The sequence below is a fragment of the Notolepis coatsorum genome, assembly GCF_963971535.1.
Source record: "Notolepis coatsorum genome assembly, chromosome: 18".
Classification (NCBI taxonomy): domain Eukaryota; kingdom Metazoa; phylum Chordata; class Actinopteri; order Aulopiformes; family Paralepididae; genus Notolepis; species Notolepis coatsorum.
Window position 1 is genome coordinate 51,190,353 of NC_140182.1, and position 19,169 is coordinate 51,209,521.

The 19,169-nt window shown below is 42.2% G+C and overlaps 2 protein-coding genes across 2 annotated transcripts in view; one reads left to right on the forward strand and one right to left on the reverse strand.

The window, feature by feature from the left end:
- The window catches only part of ddb2 (damage-specific DNA binding protein 2), a 55,991-nt gene extending 45,224 nt beyond the window's left edge, over positions 1-10,767 (forward strand). The window contains exons 7-11 of the mRNA XM_084334907.1: positions 5,300-5,477; positions 5,865-6,010; positions 6,123-6,275; positions 6,940-6,985; positions 7,523-10,767. Of these exons, the coding sequence (XP_084191033.1) occupies positions 5,300-5,477; positions 5,865-6,010; positions 6,123-6,275; positions 6,940-6,985; positions 7,523-7,710 (711 nt within the window). The 3' untranslated portion in view covers positions 7,711-10,767. The remainder of the gene's footprint in view (positions 1-5,299; positions 5,478-5,864; positions 6,011-6,122; positions 6,276-6,939; positions 6,986-7,522) is intronic.
- Positions 10,768-16,317: 5,550 nt separating this feature from the next.
- Positions 16,318-18,338, reverse strand: LOC311245360 (protein FAM180A; the record flags this gene model as incomplete). Its single annotated transcript, XM_084335203.1, has 3 exons — positions 18,238-18,338; positions 17,987-18,066; positions 16,318-16,656 (listed from the first exon to the last, which is right to left on the reverse strand). Exons 2-3 carry the CDS (start codon positions 18,026-18,028, stop codon positions 16,318-16,320), a joined length of 381 nt encoding a protein of 126 aa, XP_084191329.1. The 5' UTR covers positions 18,029-18,066; positions 18,238-18,338.
- Between the last annotated feature and the right edge of the window lie 831 nt (positions 18,339-19,169).

The following is a 19,169-nucleotide window of genomic DNA, read 5'->3' on the forward strand; positions in this document are numbered from 1 at the left end:
AAAAGGCCGGCTATCACAAAACAGTCACATCTAGAGACCTCAAAACCTACTCTAGCGAGGCCTTTAACATTGAACTGGGGGCGCCCTCGTGGCGCATACCATAGTGCCTCGCGCACCTACGCGGCCGACCCGGGTTCGATCCCAGCTCCCGTCGTTATTTGTCGCATGTCTCCCCCGCCTCTCCTCCCGTTCGCCCTCTCCTCTGTCGGTCCTGCGTGACCAATAAAGCTGTAAAAAATGCTTAAAAAAAAAAAAAAAAAATTTAACTGGAGAGCCTGGACTGGTCAAATGAGCTCAATGGTACACTGGTTGAAGAAACATGGCTTGGTTTCAAAACCAAATTTTCAACAATACTAAACGACATGGCCCCCTAAGAACCACCAGGGTAAAATATTGTGCTGAGGCGTGGATGCTAGGGGTGGGGGGGGAAATCGATACGTAGTAGTATCACTTTGCGTGGCGATACTGTATCGATACAGGGATGCCATGTATCGATATTTAATTAGTCGTAAGGAAGTTGCATTGTTCATTTCAATACGTGTAATAGTACAGTAGTCCACACACACATGTGCATTCAGTTAAGTTGGAATATGACTGTAATACAAACCGTTCAGTTTGTCAGGTACATGCAACACAGATTACAGTGTTTACATCTGTCTGCTTGAGAAAATACCATGTTCTGCAATAAAAATTATTGAAGTGAGATGAACAGACTGAACTTTATTTTATTAGATAAAACAAGTTTTACTTTGCAGTTGAAAAAAGGTAATAAATAAAATTTGATCAAAAAAATATATATATATTCGCAATACTCAGCGTATCGCGATATATTTAGTATATTTAGATACTATTGTGACGCAAGTATCGTGAGGTCTTGCGATTCCCACCCCTAGCACTCCGAAATATTGACCGCTATGAAAACCAGAGACAAAAAAATGCTCGTGAGTTCCGTAAAAGTCAGTCAAAGCTTACCAAAAGCTCGAGCAGTGAACTCCAAGCCCACGTGACTGAACTCGAACTGGAAAGAATCAAAACTGCAAAAAAGAATTTCATCAGACAATCCATGACAAAACTGAGGAAAACAATAAACCATGTGAACTTTGGAAATTACTCAATCAACTAGGCTGCAGTAAAACACTTAAAACCAGATTTTCAAACATAAACATAAAGACGGACAACACGCTCATCACAGACAAGCTGGATGTAGCCAATTACTTAAAGGGGAACTCCAACACTTTGGGAAATTAGCTTATTTAACATCTTCCCTGGAGTTAGACAAGAAGATGCATACCTTTTTTGTCTCTGTGCGTGCATTTAGCTTTGGGAATAGACGCGCCGTTAGCATAGCTTAGCTTCATCACTGGAAGTGAGGCAGATCCGTAGCCTTACAGTGCCTTACAGTGTATTGTAAGGTCTGACATTGACCAAATTTGATATGCATGACCTTGGTGGGCTCTAGGTCAACTCCTGAAAAGGGGGTCAATGTCAGACCTTGCAATCAAAAGTTAGGGGGCGCACTGAAATTATGGCAAGGGTTATTAGCCCCCTAACTTTTGATTGCAAAGTCTGACATTGACCCCCTTTTCAGGAGTTGACCTAGAGCCCACCAAGGTCATGCATATCAAGTTTGGTCAATGTCAGACCTTGCAATACACTGTAAGGCACTGTAAGGCTACGGATCTGCCTCACTTCCAGTGATGAAGCTAAGCTATGCTAACGGAGCGTCTATTCCCAAAGCTAAATGCACGCACAGAGACAAAAAAGGTATGTATCTTCTTGTCTAACTCCAGGGAAGATGTTAAATAAGCTAATTTCCCAAAATGTTGGAGTTCCCCTTTAAACATTTTCTTCACAAACATAGCCACAACACTGGTAAACAAACTATCCTCTCATCACTCAGGGCATTTTGGGGTAGAACACATCATAGCCTACTACAATAACCTAGGGGTCCGCAAAGTAGAAATGGTAACAACAGCTGAGGTACTCAAGAAACTGAGCGCCCTCCAACCTAACAAGGCCACTGGCCATGACAATATCCCCTCCAAATTCCTCACTCAGCAGCCGTCATCACCCCAGTCATCACACGCATAATAAACCTCTCCATAAAACAGGGACACGTACCCAAAAACTTAAAAATTGCAAGAGTAACACCCCTGCAAAAAAGGGCAGCAAATTAGACCCAGGCAACTACCGCCCTGTTTCTATTCTTACCTCCATCTCGAAAGTCATGGAAAAAAAGAGTATACGAACAGGTCGAAAAGTACCTTGCGGAAAAAAATCGAATCTACGAATTCCAATCTGGCTTCAGAACATCCCACTCCACTGACACATGCCTTCTCTATTTGAACGACCACATCATTCTCTATTTGAACGACCACATCAAACAAGAGGTGGACGCGGGCAAATACTGCGGCATGGTCATGCTGGACCTACAAAAGGCCTTCGACACTGTCAATCACTCCATTCTGATTGACAAGCTAAAAGCAATTGGTTTTGTATATTTTTATTGACCTATAGTCCATTCATGCTGAGTGAATCAGTGCCCCCAGCCACATTTGTGTATTCCAATTTTGAGGAATTAACTGATAGAAAATGAATTTAATCGTATCGTGGTCAAATTAAGAGATTTCATGATTCATTGAATCGTTGCCTGAAGAATCGTAATCGAATCTAATCGTTGTGAGGTCGAGTCGGTACACCCCTATAAAACAAGCATAAAATGGATAGCAGTGAAATAGAGCATTAACTCATAGTTTTTCATATTAGGATCTAACATCTTAATAGGCCTCTTTTATTATAGTTTGATTCTATGGCAATTTATAGAATAGACAGAGTAAAATAGTGTACGGTAGGTATGGATTCACTCCAAAAGTCATATTTTCATATACATCTGAAATGGCTTGTTCAGGGTTCCCACGGTACCTGGAAAACATGGAATACATTTTTTCATTTTCCAGTATGGAAAAGTCATGGAAACTGAGCAAAAGTGAACACTTACATGGAAATAGAAACAGTTGTCCTGGAAAATTGTATTGGATGATGTGTAAAATAGTAATAAAATGAAACTATTGAGCACAAAATTAAGATGAGTTTATAAAAACCCTTTACATGTGAAGGGTGGCGCAGTGGGCAAGGCGCTCGCAACCAACGCAGGAGATACTGGTATCGAGCCCAGCTCTCTGCGTTGCTTCCGGCTTGGCTGGCCGTTCACACTAATACAATTGGCTGTATTAGAGGGTGGGAAAGCCGGTGGGTCCTGGTCGTTGTAAACAGTGACTCCTACAGTTCGGTCGGGGCGCCTGCTCAGTGAGGAAAGGATCTAAGGGGGGTAGTGTGATCCTTCCACACGTTACGCTCTCCCAGTGAGAGTCCGCGCTGCCAGGTGAAAAGAAGCGGTTGATTGGCTACACATGTGTCGGAGGAAGCATGTGATAGCCTCCACTCTCCCAGACCGACTGTGGGGGGTAGGTGCGCAGCGACCAGGAAGGGGATTGGGAATTGGCATAACGACTAACATTGGGATGGGAGAAAAACGCAGGAAAAAGGATGGGGGAAATATTAAATGTTGTAGAGCATGTTCTTGGCATCCTATATGGTATGTTGGAATTTGATGCAGGCAACTTGGTGATATGGACTTTAAAAGTATAGTTTCGGATTGGTGGACTTCAGGAATAATAACGTTACTCGTGATCTCAATAGAAGGGTCAAATGCATGCATTTCCCAGCCAACACGGGAGCCTTGACATCTACAGTGAAACTTCTTATGCAAGTTTATCCTCAAATGTAAGTACTGTAGCTGTTTTAACTGTGTGGTAAACCTGGGTTTATCAACATTAGTTAGTAAGCAGTGCAATCTTGCTAACTAGCTAGCAACTTGAGTGCAATCTTGCTAGCCAACATTCAGTTTGCTAACTAACTAGCTACTAGCTAGTGTTGGCTAGCTTGCATTGCTAGCTAACTACCAATACATTTTCACATTAGGCTGTGACATTACTTCTATACTAGTTGACATGAATAGTCTAGTCTTGATACATTTTGTAACATTCAATCTTATATCTACTTTTAGCTATTTTGTGATTTTTCGTTTTTTTCTTCTTAAAAACGATTATACTACTAAATAGGAACATTTGGGGTGAGAGTAGACATGTTTGAAAAATCATTGATCATGCCTAGACTGATTCTATACATCTATACTGTTAAGCTAAGCTTACTAGTGGGGTTGCTGTACTGAGGAACCACAGGGGAACCAGCCTTATGTTTTCCCTTTTAGGTTCATTAGTTTGATTTACAAAAGAAGAGTAGGCATACTACCCCTTCTATGTAAGACTCATAATCTAATAAGACTAATAATAAAGGAAAGAGGGAGGAGGAAGAGAAGAGGGGTGAAGATGAAAGAGGAAGAAGAGGAGAAGAGAGTAGAGGATGACAGAGGAAAGGGGAGAAGAGTGGAGAGTAGTTGAGAAGACAGGAGCAGACACAAGAGGGGAGGTGTGGAGAGAAGAGGACAGGATGAGATGGGAGAGGAGTGGAAGAGAGAACATAATCAATCCCAGTGCTCATGTGTTTCAAAGTTCCAGTTCAATAAATTGTGTTCATCTACAGCCTGTTGCATTATTTCATGCATTGATATTATCAATAAGACATCATCTCTAAGCATTTACAATGTAGACTTGACTGGCACATCTTTTAAATCAAGTAAGTAGTCAGGTGTCCTAGGGGGTTGTGTGTGAGGGGAGGGGGGCGCGGATGGGGCCGGAAAGCTTCAGGGGCCTATAGATCATCACTTAATATGGTACCTGGAAAATCAGGAGGTAGCATGGAAAAATTTTTCAAGGTGAGCGTGGGAACCCTGTTGTTGACGATGACAATATAAGCAATGCGTAATGATTGCAGTAACAAAAAGACGACTGGAATTGTATCTGTCTAATTATGGTGTGTGTGAGAGAGAGAGAGAGAGAGAGAGAGAGAGAGAGAGAGAGAGAGAGAGAGAACAGAGCCTAGATAATTTGCACATGTCATATCTGATTTGACTCAAACTTGGTGGATAGGTTGATTTATCTTTTTTTGGGAAATGCACTTATCGTCTTCTCCAGAGTCCGTATCCGCCTCCATTAATTGCTGTGCTAGGCTATCTCGCAACCGGACAGCTTTCTACTGAACACACAGAGGAAATTGGTATTGATCTTCTTCACTCTTCTGACTCTGGAGAAGACGGTAAGCATATTTCCCATAATGTTAGCGTGTTCCTTTAACCCTTTGTAGTGAAATGGTTAACGTGTTTCTCTTTTTTATATTGTAGATCTTTGACGAGAAGGTGCACAGACACAAAGTAACCCATGTGGAATTCAACGCTCGCTGTGACTGGCTGCTGGCGACAGCATCTTTTGACAACACTGTCAGACTGTGGGACCTTAGGAACATCAAAGACGAGAAGAGCTTCCTCCATGAAATGTATCACGACACACCTGTCTACTCTGGTGACTGTCTTTACGAAACATAGAGTTGTTTCTTTTGCAGCCACATGTCTGCTTTGGGCTGTGTTTTGGAAAAAGACAGGGGTTTCAGAAAACTCTCAAACAGATAGAATACGACCATGTGCTGACTGGTAAAGGAAATCTTATGAAGATTAGGATTTTCACATTAATATACCACTGCACTGGTAGATTGTTTTACTTGTTTCAAGCACATTATTTGCTTATACCAGAACATTTATTTTCTGTTTACTGCAGAGTGGATGGACTGGGAGACTCATGTTACTGACCAAACACTCCATATCAGAATGTAGAGCTATTATTTTAACATGTAGACGACTTATACCACTTACAGCACCTTTAATTAATGATGCCGTTACCTTCTCCACACAGCTTACTTCAACCCATCAGACTGCTCAAAGCTGCTTACCACAGATCAGTGTGACCAGATTCGTATCTACTCCTCCCCTGATTGGTCGAAGCTACAGCAAATCATAAAACACCCACACAGGCAATTTCAGCACCTCACACCCATCAAGGTCAGTGATGTTTCTACACACAGAATGGATGTCATTCTTTTGCAGATGGAGCTGTGTTCTACCAGGCCATAACTCAAATGGGTTACATTGTGTAATATCCACTTGTCCATAGGCTACCTGGCACCCGGTGTATGATCTGATAGTGGCTGGCCGTTACCCTAGTAGGGTTTGCCCCAATGACCTGAGGACCATTGACATATTTGATTCCAACTCTGAAGAGCTTGTGTGTCAGCTGCAAGATCCAAATGCCCCTGGAATTATACCTGTGAGTACATTTCATACACTGTATAAATACCTTCAAGACTCCTTTGTCCGGTTTCATCAACCTCAAGTCTGCCTCAACCAGGAACACTAGAGGTGCGGCAAGGGGGGACTGTACAATCCCTTTAAAAAATATATATATATTTGGCCAGGCCGTCTTTTCATATAGAGCATCCCACCAATGGAACTCAATACCTCAAACAATTAGAGTGTCCATATCATTCATTCATTCAAGTGCAGGGTTAGGGAATGGCTCATTGAAAACCAGCATTGTCAACACTGAGGTGTGTGCGTGTGTGTGTGGATATGGTGCGTTTGTCTGGGTCTTTTAATATGTCATGATGTGCTCTGTCCTTGTGTCCATGACTGTATTGTGACCTGTATCCCTATCGTATGTCTGTGCTTTTGTTGTGTTTTTATTCTAATGTTATTTATCTTGATTTGATTCTGTTTTTATTGCTAACCCTTTTTCACACAGGATTTTAGCCTGTACCTTCTGGCAGGGGGACTGCCAATCGAAATAAGCCTTTTGGCTAAAATTGGGGCATTTACATTTGTAAAATGTTTTATTAATGTACGCTGTCCCCCTTGATCAAATAAAGTAAACCTAACCTAAACCTAAGATATGGAAACATGTTTTTAATCCCTGGACACAAATGTATTTTCAGGTCAACAAATTCAACCCACTGGGCGATGTGTTGGCATCTGGAATGGGTGAGTTATCAAAATATTTGGCAAGCTGGATATTTAGTTTTAATTTGACCCAATGGACATGTGCTGTAGTGATTGGTTTGGTTTGCTGACCCAATGGACATGCGCTGTAGTGATTGGTTTGGTTTGCTGACCCAATGAACATGCGCTGTAGTGATTGGTTTGGTTTGCTGACCCAATGGACATGTGCTGTAGTGATTGGTTTGGTTTGCTGACCCAATGGACATGCGCTGTAGTGATTGGTTTGGTTTGCTGACCCAATGAACATGCGCTGTAGTGATTGGTTTGGTTTGCTGACCCAATGGACATGTGCTGTAGTGATTGGTTTGGTTTGCTGACCCAATGGACATGTGCTGTAGTGATTGGTTTGCGAATACCTGACTCAACACAGTTTCACCTTTTTTATTTCGGAGAAATAATGTGATTAGGGCCCAGCCTAGATTGTGATTAATACACATTTGAATAATGTCTACGAGAGAGAGAGAGTGAAATGGACCGTGTTGTTAATCTTTGCTAAAGCCTCTTGCTGTTCGATCACAGGGGTCAACCTACTCATTTGGAGCCAGGAAGCAGGGATGCCGGAGGAGACGGGGTCCAGAGTGGGAAGAGGAGGTCAGCGAGGCAGGCCAGAGGAGACGGGTCCAGAGCGGGAAGAGGAGGTCAGCGAGGCAGAGACAGGAGAGGGCCTGCTGGGGACGCAAGACCAAGACCGAACACAGGGGCACTGAACGCAAGAGGAAGTGATCTGTAGATAGTATGAATCAGGGTTAGACATTTTTTTCAAGGGCTTTTTTTGCCCCTCTTAATTGATTTTCGGGGGATTTTTTTTTGTATTTCGGGGGCACTGAATTTTTATGATAAACGGTTATAAACATCCTTACATCCACATTTTTTGACAGTCTTCGTCCCGCGGACAAAAAGATTCACACAAGCTCCTCGAACACTAGCCGTGTTTGCAGCCGGAGTCTCACGACAAGCTTTGCAATAAATGATATGTTGACCGGTAGCATCCTCCTCAACCCCTACCCAGTCTAATCCCCACGACTCCATCGTACTCCGCTTTACATTTTTTTATTTGAGGACCTGGGGAATCTGCTTCTCAGACTCTTTTTCCTTCGTGTTTTTATAATTTGATAAAAAACGCTCCATCTTGTCTGTCTTCAAATTACCATCAAATGCTGGTGAGCTGCTCACCTGCTAATGTGAGAGGGTGGGGAGAGTGACGTTGACATCGGCGTCTGATCAAAACAGATTTAATAAATCATGTCTTTCACTCGTCAGTTAAATAAATAGTAATATTCATTTTTATACTACAGATTTAATAAATCATGTCTTTCACTCGTCAGTTAAATAAATAGTAATATAAATTTGTATATGTTTGATAACGTAATGTTAATGACATTAATAATGTCTCCATATATATATATATCATTAGTAAACTGTCTGGGGCTTTTTGTCCCCCCCGGCCCCCCTTAACATGAGGGAAGCCGAGAATGCATAGCTGTCAGTGCGCACGGGTGACATTGTGTCACAGCTGGGAGCGTTGCAGTGTTTGCAATGGAGGAGAAGTTTGGTTCACTTGTAAATAAACTATTCACATAAATTAAACAAAACGTAATGTTAATGTCTCCATCAGGGTTTCCGTTAGAAAATACTGGGGCCGGTCTCCGTGTCCTGGAAGATTTCAATCTCCCGGACAAATGTGAGAAATTCCGGTCAGTTTATTGAGCTTAAAAACAATTGATAGGCAGGCTATATAAAGAATGACATCCTCAAGGCATGTAGATTTATAATATTTTTTTTTTAAAGATGTATTTTTTGGCGTTTTATCGATTTATTGCTACTGGGCAGTCCAGTAGCAATAAAGAGGAGGAATGGGAGACAGAGTGGGGGGAAGACATTCGGCAAATAATGACGGGTTCGGAAGTCGAACCCGGGTCGGCCGTGTCGCGGCTGAGCGCGCTATGTGGTTCGCCACTGGGGCGCCCCTGATTTATAATATTTTTATACTTTTTACTTTTGCGTATATACAGTCATTAATATATTCCAAATAAATAAATCCCTCCGTGCTGCTCCTGACTTGAAATCAAATGGGTATCTGTGGGCAGTCGGCCCGACATTAACAGCAGTCTGTTATAATCACATTTTTATGAGCTAACGAATTCCGTTATATTGGACATTTGTATTAATTATATCAAGCGAAGAACTGAGAAATTTGGCAGAGGGAGACGGCAACATTATCGCGGGGTCCAACGCTGCGTGATTGCTGAAACCAACGACAACCTCCGCCTCCCAACGAAGCGATAAACTCATCCCAATAGTATGCAACTGCAGAGCCAGCAGCGCTATCAGGTCCGGTCTGGGGACCGCTCAGCAGCGCCACCCACCCAATGGCTGAATTGCCAATGGCTGAATTGGAGTACTGCACTGTGCGGGCACAACTGTGAGCTCTGCGGCTCCGCAGCTGCACGCCTCTCGCTAATCCAGCACCAAGCTGCCGCACCGCCATTCTCATCAGCAAAACACAGGTCGCGAGGGAATCATTCTCACAGGACATTATGACCGGAGATATTTAAATATGTCGGACTTCAACAGAATATATATATATAATTAGTCAACTGTCTGGGGCATTTTGTGCCCCCCTTATCTGATTTTCGAGGGCATTTTGTCCATTTTCACGGGCATTTTGCCCCAAGCCCGCGTTAATTTCGAACCCTGGTATGAATATTGGTATATATCTGTATGTACAGTATGTATGTATGCAGGGCTTGACATTAACTTTTTGGCTCACCAGCCACTGTGGCTAGTGGTTTTCCAAAGTCACTAGCCACTCAGCATTTTCACCAGCCAAAAATCCCAGCGCTCGCGCCCCCACCCAAAAAGTAATAAATATAGGTAATTGGACAATGTAACTGCATGAATTTTTTGGACATAAGATTTTATTTGAACAGAAACATCTAAAATACCCAGAAACGTCTAAAATAACATCTAATCCAAAATGTCAGTAGTGTGGTTTGTGCTAAAAATAACATCCAACACCAAATGGGAGGGGGGGTCAAAGGTCAAGGTATGAGTATAAAAAAAAGTCACGTTGGTGCCTCTCCTTAAATATAGACTTGAAGTCTCGCGAAACCTAGTACTAGGACCCTGTCCCGACTGGTGTCCGGATCCCCACTGCGGCTCACGGCTGCGACCTTCGGGCCGCGGTCGGGGTCATAGGGGGTACCCGGCCCGGAATACCGGGCGAGTCCGAAAACACTTAGTCCCAGGACCCTGACCCGACCAGTGTCTGGATCCCCTTACTGCGACTTTTGGTTCAACCGAGTCGTCGGAAGCCCAGGTGAGTCCGAAAACTAGTCCCAAACGAGTCTACCTAGGATTCTGTCCCGACTGGTGTCCGGATCCCCACTGCGGCTTTCGGCTGCAACCTTTGGCCCGCGGTTGGGGTCGGAGGGGGTACGTGGCCCGGGGAAGGCCGGGCGGCGTGTATCGCTTCCGCAACGGAATTCGGTTTCCGGGTTCCTCTGATTGGCCGCGACCCCCACGTGACCCGCCCACCGCTCTGCCGCTGCCACGCGCGGCAGTCGGCAGAGCGAGCGGACGCGCTCGCTTCCTCAATTTATACGCATGGAAGTATTGACTGAATGAATGAGAACTTTATTTAACAGATTGCAGAATGGGTACAATACAGTACGGCTCAATACACACAATTGTTAAGGGGATGCAGACCTGAGAAAGACGTTTGTCTTGTTTACATCAGGGTCCCCCATTTTCAATTCATATAGAACGACTACGCCGTAACAAATCATTAAAAAAATATACCGTTAACTGGAATATGTTGTGCCTTTACACATATGTTGGATTATGTAATTGGTTTGTCATGACAAACAAATAAAAAAAATCGCGATTTACCCGCTGGCTACAGCAACACAACACTCAGTGACTGCATGTAGTCAGAGCCAGAGCTGAGCTCTGGTGTCCGCTGGAGCAAGCCAGAGACAGCCGGCGGATGCGATATTTTATTTATTTGTCATGACAAACCAATTACATAATCCAACATATGTGTAAAGGCACAACATATTCCAGTTAACAGTATCTTTTTTTAATCATTTGTTAGGGCGCAATCAATATTTCCATGCATTCGGGACCTCCATGTTTGGGGGTATTCATCAGACAAATCGGATGCGGGGATTCGGCTCCCATCAGGCGGGCAAGAACTGCAGGTTTTCAGCCTCTCCCCTCTCTCCTGGAGCTTAAGGGGGAGCTTAGTATTCCTGCCGCGGAGGAGGTGGCTACAACATCAACACACATGTTGTAGCCAGCTGGTAAATCGCGATTTTTTTTATTTGTTTGTCATGACAAACCAATTACATAATCCAACATATGTGTAAAGGCACAACATATTCCAGTTAACGGTATATTTTTTTAATGATTTGTTACGGCGTAGTCGTTCTATATGAATTGAAAATGGGGGACCCTGATGTAAACAATCGCGCTGCAGCGGCAGAGCGGTGGATAGGGGGGCGGGTCACGTGGGGGTCGCGGCCAATCAGAGGAACCCGGAAACCGAATTCCGTTGCGGAAGCGATACACGCGGCCGGGCGGGTCCGACTTCGCCATGGTAGGAGTCAGTGTAACTAAGGTCGCCACAGGGGAGGGGAGGCGGGTCCCTGTGACATGAGGCTGTGGTAATACAGGATCTACCTGCAGTTGTCTCTGCATCCCGTATTCAGGGATTAAAGTAAAAAAATATCTCCTGACTGAACTTTTTTTCAGGCAAAGTCATATTCTTATTTTAACCTCCACTGTATTTTTTGTTTAACCTGTTAATCTGTAGACCGTTTTCGCCTAAAGGTACATGCCTAAGTAAATGGAAGATTGCTCCACTTCAGCAAGGTCAATTTGCATGTTATTGGTATCTAGCAACATCTAGGGACCTGGGGGTATGTATTTCCAGTGTCACAAATATTGTGTCTGTTACTAGGCTGAGTAAATTGTAATGAAGAAAAGGAGAAAATATTATGATTTATGATTTTTGCATCTTTGATAAAAAATTTATATGGGTAGGAGAAAATGCTCACTGAGCTCATTCACCACCTTATTGAGATCATGTGTACAAAACATCTAAGCAAATGAATAAATGGAAGATGATTAAACAGAAGGATTTGTAGATACAGTAATGAATGATAATCGATTTTAATTATAAATTCATATTTGACCTTGAACTTGACCTTATGGCCAAATCATACATCTATGGATAGGGAAAATGCTCCTCTTTCCAATGGCAGGGTTAAATCTGGATTTAGTCATTTCTTTGCGGTTTTTACGATAATTAGCATTTTCCGATAAATTCGTATTTCCGATAAATCATATAAAACATCGGTAAAATGAAAATATACACTTTGACTACTGTTTTTGATAGGGTTATGGTCTTTACTCTTTGCTACAAAAAAAATATTTAAAAACATTAACCCCTTAACATCCAAGGGCCCACATGTGGACGATTCTTTGCCGACCTCTAGTGGCTCGGTGTGCAATTCTTTTAATACAATATATAGATAGAATTAAAGCCCTATTTGTTGCCTGTTGATTGCCCTTTCAGGTGACAAAATCCGTTGATCGGTTCTCGAGTTACATGCCGATATGTGAGGCGTGCCCCAAAGTACGCAAAAGTACACATTACCACTCCCGGGGCTCTAGTTCAGTCAATCATTTGGCGATCTCGAAAATCTTTTCACAGGGTTGTAGCCAATGAGTGTGGCTTTCCAATGATATCCCATGATATGATAATTGGGGATCTAATACGGTCTCTATTGATCGATTTATGATAAAGAAAAGCAGGGGGTCCTATAGGGGGACCTTAAGGCTTAACGGCGTTTTAAGGGAGCCTACTTGTTTCGGTTTCGTCGATAATCCAATGTACAGTTACCACCCAACCACCTCCAATGTACAGTTCCCCTTCCACCCAACCTACCCAACCTCCTCCAATGTACAGTTTCTTCGTCAAATGTAAATACACTCTTTTTTAGACTCTTATTGTATCACAAACAATATTGTATTTGTAAATCTGGTATGTCATAAATGTATAGATGTAGCAGTATTGTCTATCTGTATGTCATGTGTGTCATATGTTATGATGAATTGAAAATGGGGGACCCTGATGTAAACAAGATGAAAGTCTTTCTCTGGTCTGCATCCCCTTAACAATTGTGTGTATTGAGCTGTACTGTATTGTACCCATTCTGCAATCTGTTAATAACAATCAATCAATCAATATTTAACAGATTGCAGAATGGGTACAATACAGTACAGCTCAATACACACTTGTTAAGGGGATGCAGACCAGAGAAAGACGTTTGTCTTGTTTACATCAGGGTCCCCCATTTTCAATTCATAGTGACATTTATGACATACACAACATTTATGGCATAGGGACATACATGACATACTACAGGTATATAGTAATGTTACATTTGTGACATATACGATATGCAAATATACAGTACTGTTACCTATAGATCCTAACAGAGATTATACATATGATGGGGAGGAGACTGTACATTAGGAGGGGGTGGGTGCGAGAAAAAATATACATACGGTGGGGAGAAAAAATATACATACGGTGGGGAGGAGACTGTCTACAGATACACCTGTGTGATATTGCTACAGAGTTAAGCTAATAAAGGATACTCACAACAACCACAGCAGAGGACTCACGTATTTGTACTGTGAAGTAACACGACAATGACAAATGTGTTGTTTCTGTTTTTCTTTTTGACATAGTTGCGGCACACGGAACAAGTTAACAACTCACCACTACAGACAGCCCCCAGTAGCCTAGGCCCTAGCCAGTCTCTTCAAACTTACTCTTGAAACTTTCTTTTATTAGGTGGTGCCGCTTATCCTTTTCGTCTGAACACCGCGGTGGGTTTTCTTTTTAGTGGCCGGCTTACTCCTTCCATTAACGTTATTATGCCAACGTTAGCTAATCGGTATAGCAGGCGTGCATAACGTTAAGTGCAAGCAGGTACATAAGCAGGTGGTGGATGTGACGTTGGTAAACAAGGAGAGAGATTTTGACACGCGAGGCGTAAGACTCAGTGTTTTCTGACATGCGTTTCTACTGCCTGTTCATGGTCTATGCTGAAGGTCGGTCAGACCATGTTTAAAAGAATAAAAGTGATTAAATCTATTACTTTTGTCCTGTAACATTTATGTTTAAAGAGAATGTAGTGTATTATATCAGCCTATGATTTATGGTAAAGTAGATTCCCGCAGGGGTGCGTCATCTCAAAACATCTCCTGACTAAACTTTTTTTTTCCCCAGGCAAAGTCATTCTTATTTTAACCTCCACTGTATATTTATATTTAATAGCGTTAGCTAAAAGGAAAAGACAACCCGTATCTGGGTCTGACGGCACAATTACATTTTCATATAACAGGCTGATGGGCTCCGGTAGAGCCGTCGCGCCTCAATTGTGCCTTCAATAAGCTTTGTGGTCCGGGCATAAATGTGTCCATAAATCCATTTATTTAGATCCAACACTGCGATTATTATACATTTCCGACGACGAACTATTAGCGTAATCTTGTCTCTCGAGTCGCTGAGTCCTGCCATTATTGCTCCGCAGCTCGCCAATGACTGCTTGGCGCGGCCGCGCCACGATAGAAAAAAAATCCCTTTTTCATGATATTTGACGCCTCTGATTGGCTCTCAATTCAATTCAATTTCAATTTTGTCCATAAAACATATTTAACCCCCCAGAAAGCTTATAGAATGAGACGTGCTATTTCACCAAACTGTACACTTTGTTCTCTAAATACTACTGGTACTTTTACACATATGATGTGGGAATGCCCCACAGTCAAACGTTTCTGGGAACAGATATAACTAATTATTTATCTAAAGTATTACAAAAACATATTCCCTGTTGTCCCAAATTACTGCTCCTTAATGATGATGATTCTTTAGCTTTAAGTATTGTTCAGAGACAATTTTGGCTGGCAGGAAGTACTGCTGCAAAACAAATTGGCGCTGCGATGGCAAGCTCCACATTCTCTGCCCTTTAATCACTGGAAAGTTATTAGCTGATGTTGTAACAATGGAGCTTTCTACAGCTAGATTAAATGGTGCAAACTATCAAACAATAGATAGCTGGAACCATATTCTCTATCAAGTTAGGACCTCTACTATATAACTAGCAGGACATAACTAATTATATCTGTATAATTCCCTTTATTTTTTTTTGGTCTTTGTTGAAATCTTTGCTCAATTCTTTTTCTTCTCAGGCCTATGGGGGGGGGGGGGGATTATTATTATTATATTTTTTGTCAACAGTGGGTGGTGCAGGGGTTAGGGGGTAGGCTTTTTTATTTTAAATGAGGCAAGGGGCAAGCCAATGCGTGTAATTGGCAAATAATTTAAATTATGTTTTATGTGCATTGTATGCCTGTACCTGTGCCTTTCTTCCAAAATAAAAATATATGAAAAAAGTTAGTTTCAATCTGTATGCATCTACAAATCATATTATACCAGGTAGCCAATTCCGTCAGACTCTGAATCAAATTGACGGAACTCCGAATCAAATGGACGGAAATCCGTCTGGAGACGGAACGCTTTAATGCCTGCGTATTGATAAATCCCTGGCGAAGGGACCCAGTTGGTTTTGTAAGCGTGCAGTGCCAGGCGCGCCGCGTGGGCAGCCGGTTTCAGGTTCCGTAGGATCAGAGGAGTAACAGTGGGGCCTGGAACTGAGCCTTTGGGATATTATATATTATGTATGTATATACTTGTAAGCCTTAGGCGGAAGATGTGTATATTTTGAGCAATTTCTTTTCTTACCTCTGTGATAATTTCAATGCTTCCAAGTTCAGGTACTCTAATGGAAGCATTGTGCAAAATGTCAGCATGTTTTCAGAAGCTGTTTTATAGACCTGCTACTTGTAACATATTGTGACCCTTTTATTGCTCTCGAAAAATAAAGATAAGATATTCCTTTATTGATCCCCTTGGGGAAATTCGGGCATCATAGCATGGCGGGAGGGGGGAGGGCAGGTACAGGTATAGAAGTAATGGAATAGAAGAAAGACATTAATGTAGGCAATAGGTAGAACTCCTGTTTCCTTAAATGGACCCAACAATTTGATTGGATTTCATTCACATCACATGGTGGGATATGACTTGGAAACTATTAAAAATCTTTAAAAGTATTTATTCATAAACAGAATTATGAGCGTGTGTGTGAAAAGAGATTATGAATCCACATTCAATGAAAGCTCATTACAGGATTTATTGGATGTTTAATGATCTCATACAGATTTGAAAAATCAAGTTATTAATCATAAGAGATGAGATATTGTCCGCGCAGGTCCTTGACGGTGACATTGGTCAGTCGGAGCAGCACCCCGCCCCAGGCCGCCTTCTCTCGCTCCTGCCGGCGGGTCTGCTGTGCACAATAGACTGAGCTCAGGACCACACTCTGGAACTGGCTCTGAGAAAGAGGCTTCTTCTGACCCTCCAGTGCGGCCAGCATCTGTTCCATGGAGGGCAGGGTTTTGGGAATGTTGTCATTTGCCCGAGCCAGGAAAGCCCGTCCCTGCCTCAAAGACGCCATCTCCTTGTCGAGCAAGATGATGTTGTTGTCCCGGTCGATGTCGACCCCACCCAGCAAGAACTGCACACACAAGTAAAGAAAAACGCCTGTCATTTAGCAGGGCGGTGTGGTGGCACAGTGGTTAGCACTGTTGCCTCACAGCAAGAAGGTCCTGGGTTTAATCTTAAACTGCAACGTCCCTCATATGGGACGTTTTTCGGATTTTTTGCAACTGGCACTTTGGCGACCCCTAGTGGCTTGGGTGTGCATATTTTGTAATACAATATATATATCGAATTGAAGGCTTATTTGTTGCCTGTCGATAGCGACAATCTGTTCAGCGGTTCTCGAGTTACATGCCGGTATTTGAGGCTTGTGCAAAGTACACATATTGCGCAAAATACCACTCCCAATTCAGGCTGCAGTAGTTCCGTCAATCTAGATCCGATCTCGAAAATGATCGTGGATCGTTGTAACCAATGAGTGTGGCTTTCCAATGATACCCCACATGGGGATCTAAATAAAATTAAAAAAAAAACGAAGAAACAAACGGGAAGAGCAAAACAGCCGAATGAATTGAAGTCTATGAGAAAACTGTTTTTCTTTGTACACAGTTTACCAAAATCACTCCTAATCACTCTTTTCTGAATGGATCTTTATGAAATTTGGATATGTACTACATAAGGCTTCAGGCTATGGCTCCGTCTGGATTTGTAAGCCATACCACCTTCTGGGGAAATACTACCTCTGGACTACTAACTACTACAGAAAAACTTGAGTAACAAGTTTTTTTTACAACTAAAGTTCAGACCTATGTTACTCTATTACATTAGCACTAAAAGTGAGGCTCATGCATGTGCTATAAGTATAAAGTATGTTTTGGTTTGCAAAAAAAGTATGCAGTCAAGTTAAAGAATTGCCACTTTTCTGCCCGCTTGCAGCAGGGGGCTTTCTGTGTGGAGTTTGCATGTTCTCCCCATGTTTGCGTGGGTTTCCTCCCTCACCATAAGACATGCATGCTTGGTATTTCCTGCCAGTGCCCTTGACCAAGGCATGGTCATTACAACTGGAGTTGGTCCCTGGGTGCCACACTGAGTGGCTGCCCACTGCTCCTAAATAGAATAGAACTTGTAAGTCAGCTAAATTACTAAATGTAAATAGTTAGGATGGCAATGCAGAGGATGAATTTCCCGAAGGGGATTAATAAAGGTTCAACTTAGACAAGTAAAATCTCGGAAGATACCGTGTGCAATGCATCTGCAGTGCACCCGGCATCGTGGTTGGCAAACAGGTGATTGTAATCGAGTAACAGGTGATTATCATTAAACGACCATGGCCAGAGAGCCGCAGCTTTTCATGACAACACTAGAGGAAGAACTAGTGTTCTTCCAATACCTGAGGAAGAACATACCTCAAACATCAGGTTTGCATCATGGACTGAAGGGCTGATCATCTGGGAATCCGGGCCGTCGTACACAGCTGCTGCCGCATCTGCGATAGGATCAAACTGACAGTTACTTTGTAGGAGAAGATTACAGAGATCATAATGAGACTAATACAGACTCTTTATAGAACACCTTGTCGATGCACATGCATGTTGTCAAATCAGCATCCAACTGCTTCCTAATCACTAGTATTATTAGGCCTGCAATCTCAACTCACCCTTAAATACATGCTGAAAACACAGCCCTAGAAGGATCTTGAGGAGGATATGAAGTGGAAATTTGATGTCAATTTTTTCTCTTATTCTGTTATTTAATTGCGATTCCCAGATATTGCAGCAGTATCCCTCTCTCTGCTTTGCCTCAGCAACCTTTGAAAATCCAGACAACGGCAACCCAGACTGAATGCCATGCATTTTTCCCTCTTGGAAAAAAGGAGCAAACGCCAGTTGGCTCTAAAGGCAGTTTTCTTCTTATTACGTATGTCCACAGTAGGCAGAACCTGGGTGGGTTTAACACTTCATAAAACTCACACACACACAAACAAACAAAAGATTGATCAATGTAAAACCCTGTCCAGGTGCTAATTGAAGCTGAAACAAAACTTGACATGTTGTAACTAGTATTGATTCATAATCATTAAATTACTATTGATTGATTGAAAACTTTAACAGATTGCAGAATGGGTACAATACAGTACGGCTCAATACACAATTGTTAAGGGGATGCAGACCAGAGAAAGACTTTAGTGTTGTTTACATCAGGGTCCCCCATTTTAAATTATCATGACATTTATGACACACAATATACAGATATACAGTACTGTTACATCCAGACAAGAAGAAGAAGAAAAAGGTTTACACTGGCATCCTTTAAATTGGACTTTACATTTCTGGATCAACAGCATTAAGATGAATCTACGTAAAAAGTAAACAGTTGTAAAGAGGCTTAGATTCAGTGCTGCTTAATTGTTAACAAAATTCAATTAAGATAAGATATTACTTTATTGATCCCCTTGGGAAATGCAGGCATCATAGCAGCATGGGGAGGGGGTACAGGTATGGTTGTGGTAATAGTAGAAGACATAAATACAGGCAATACAATTATAGTACAGTAGAAAAGTAAAAAAAAAAAAAAAAAGGCAGTGTAAAC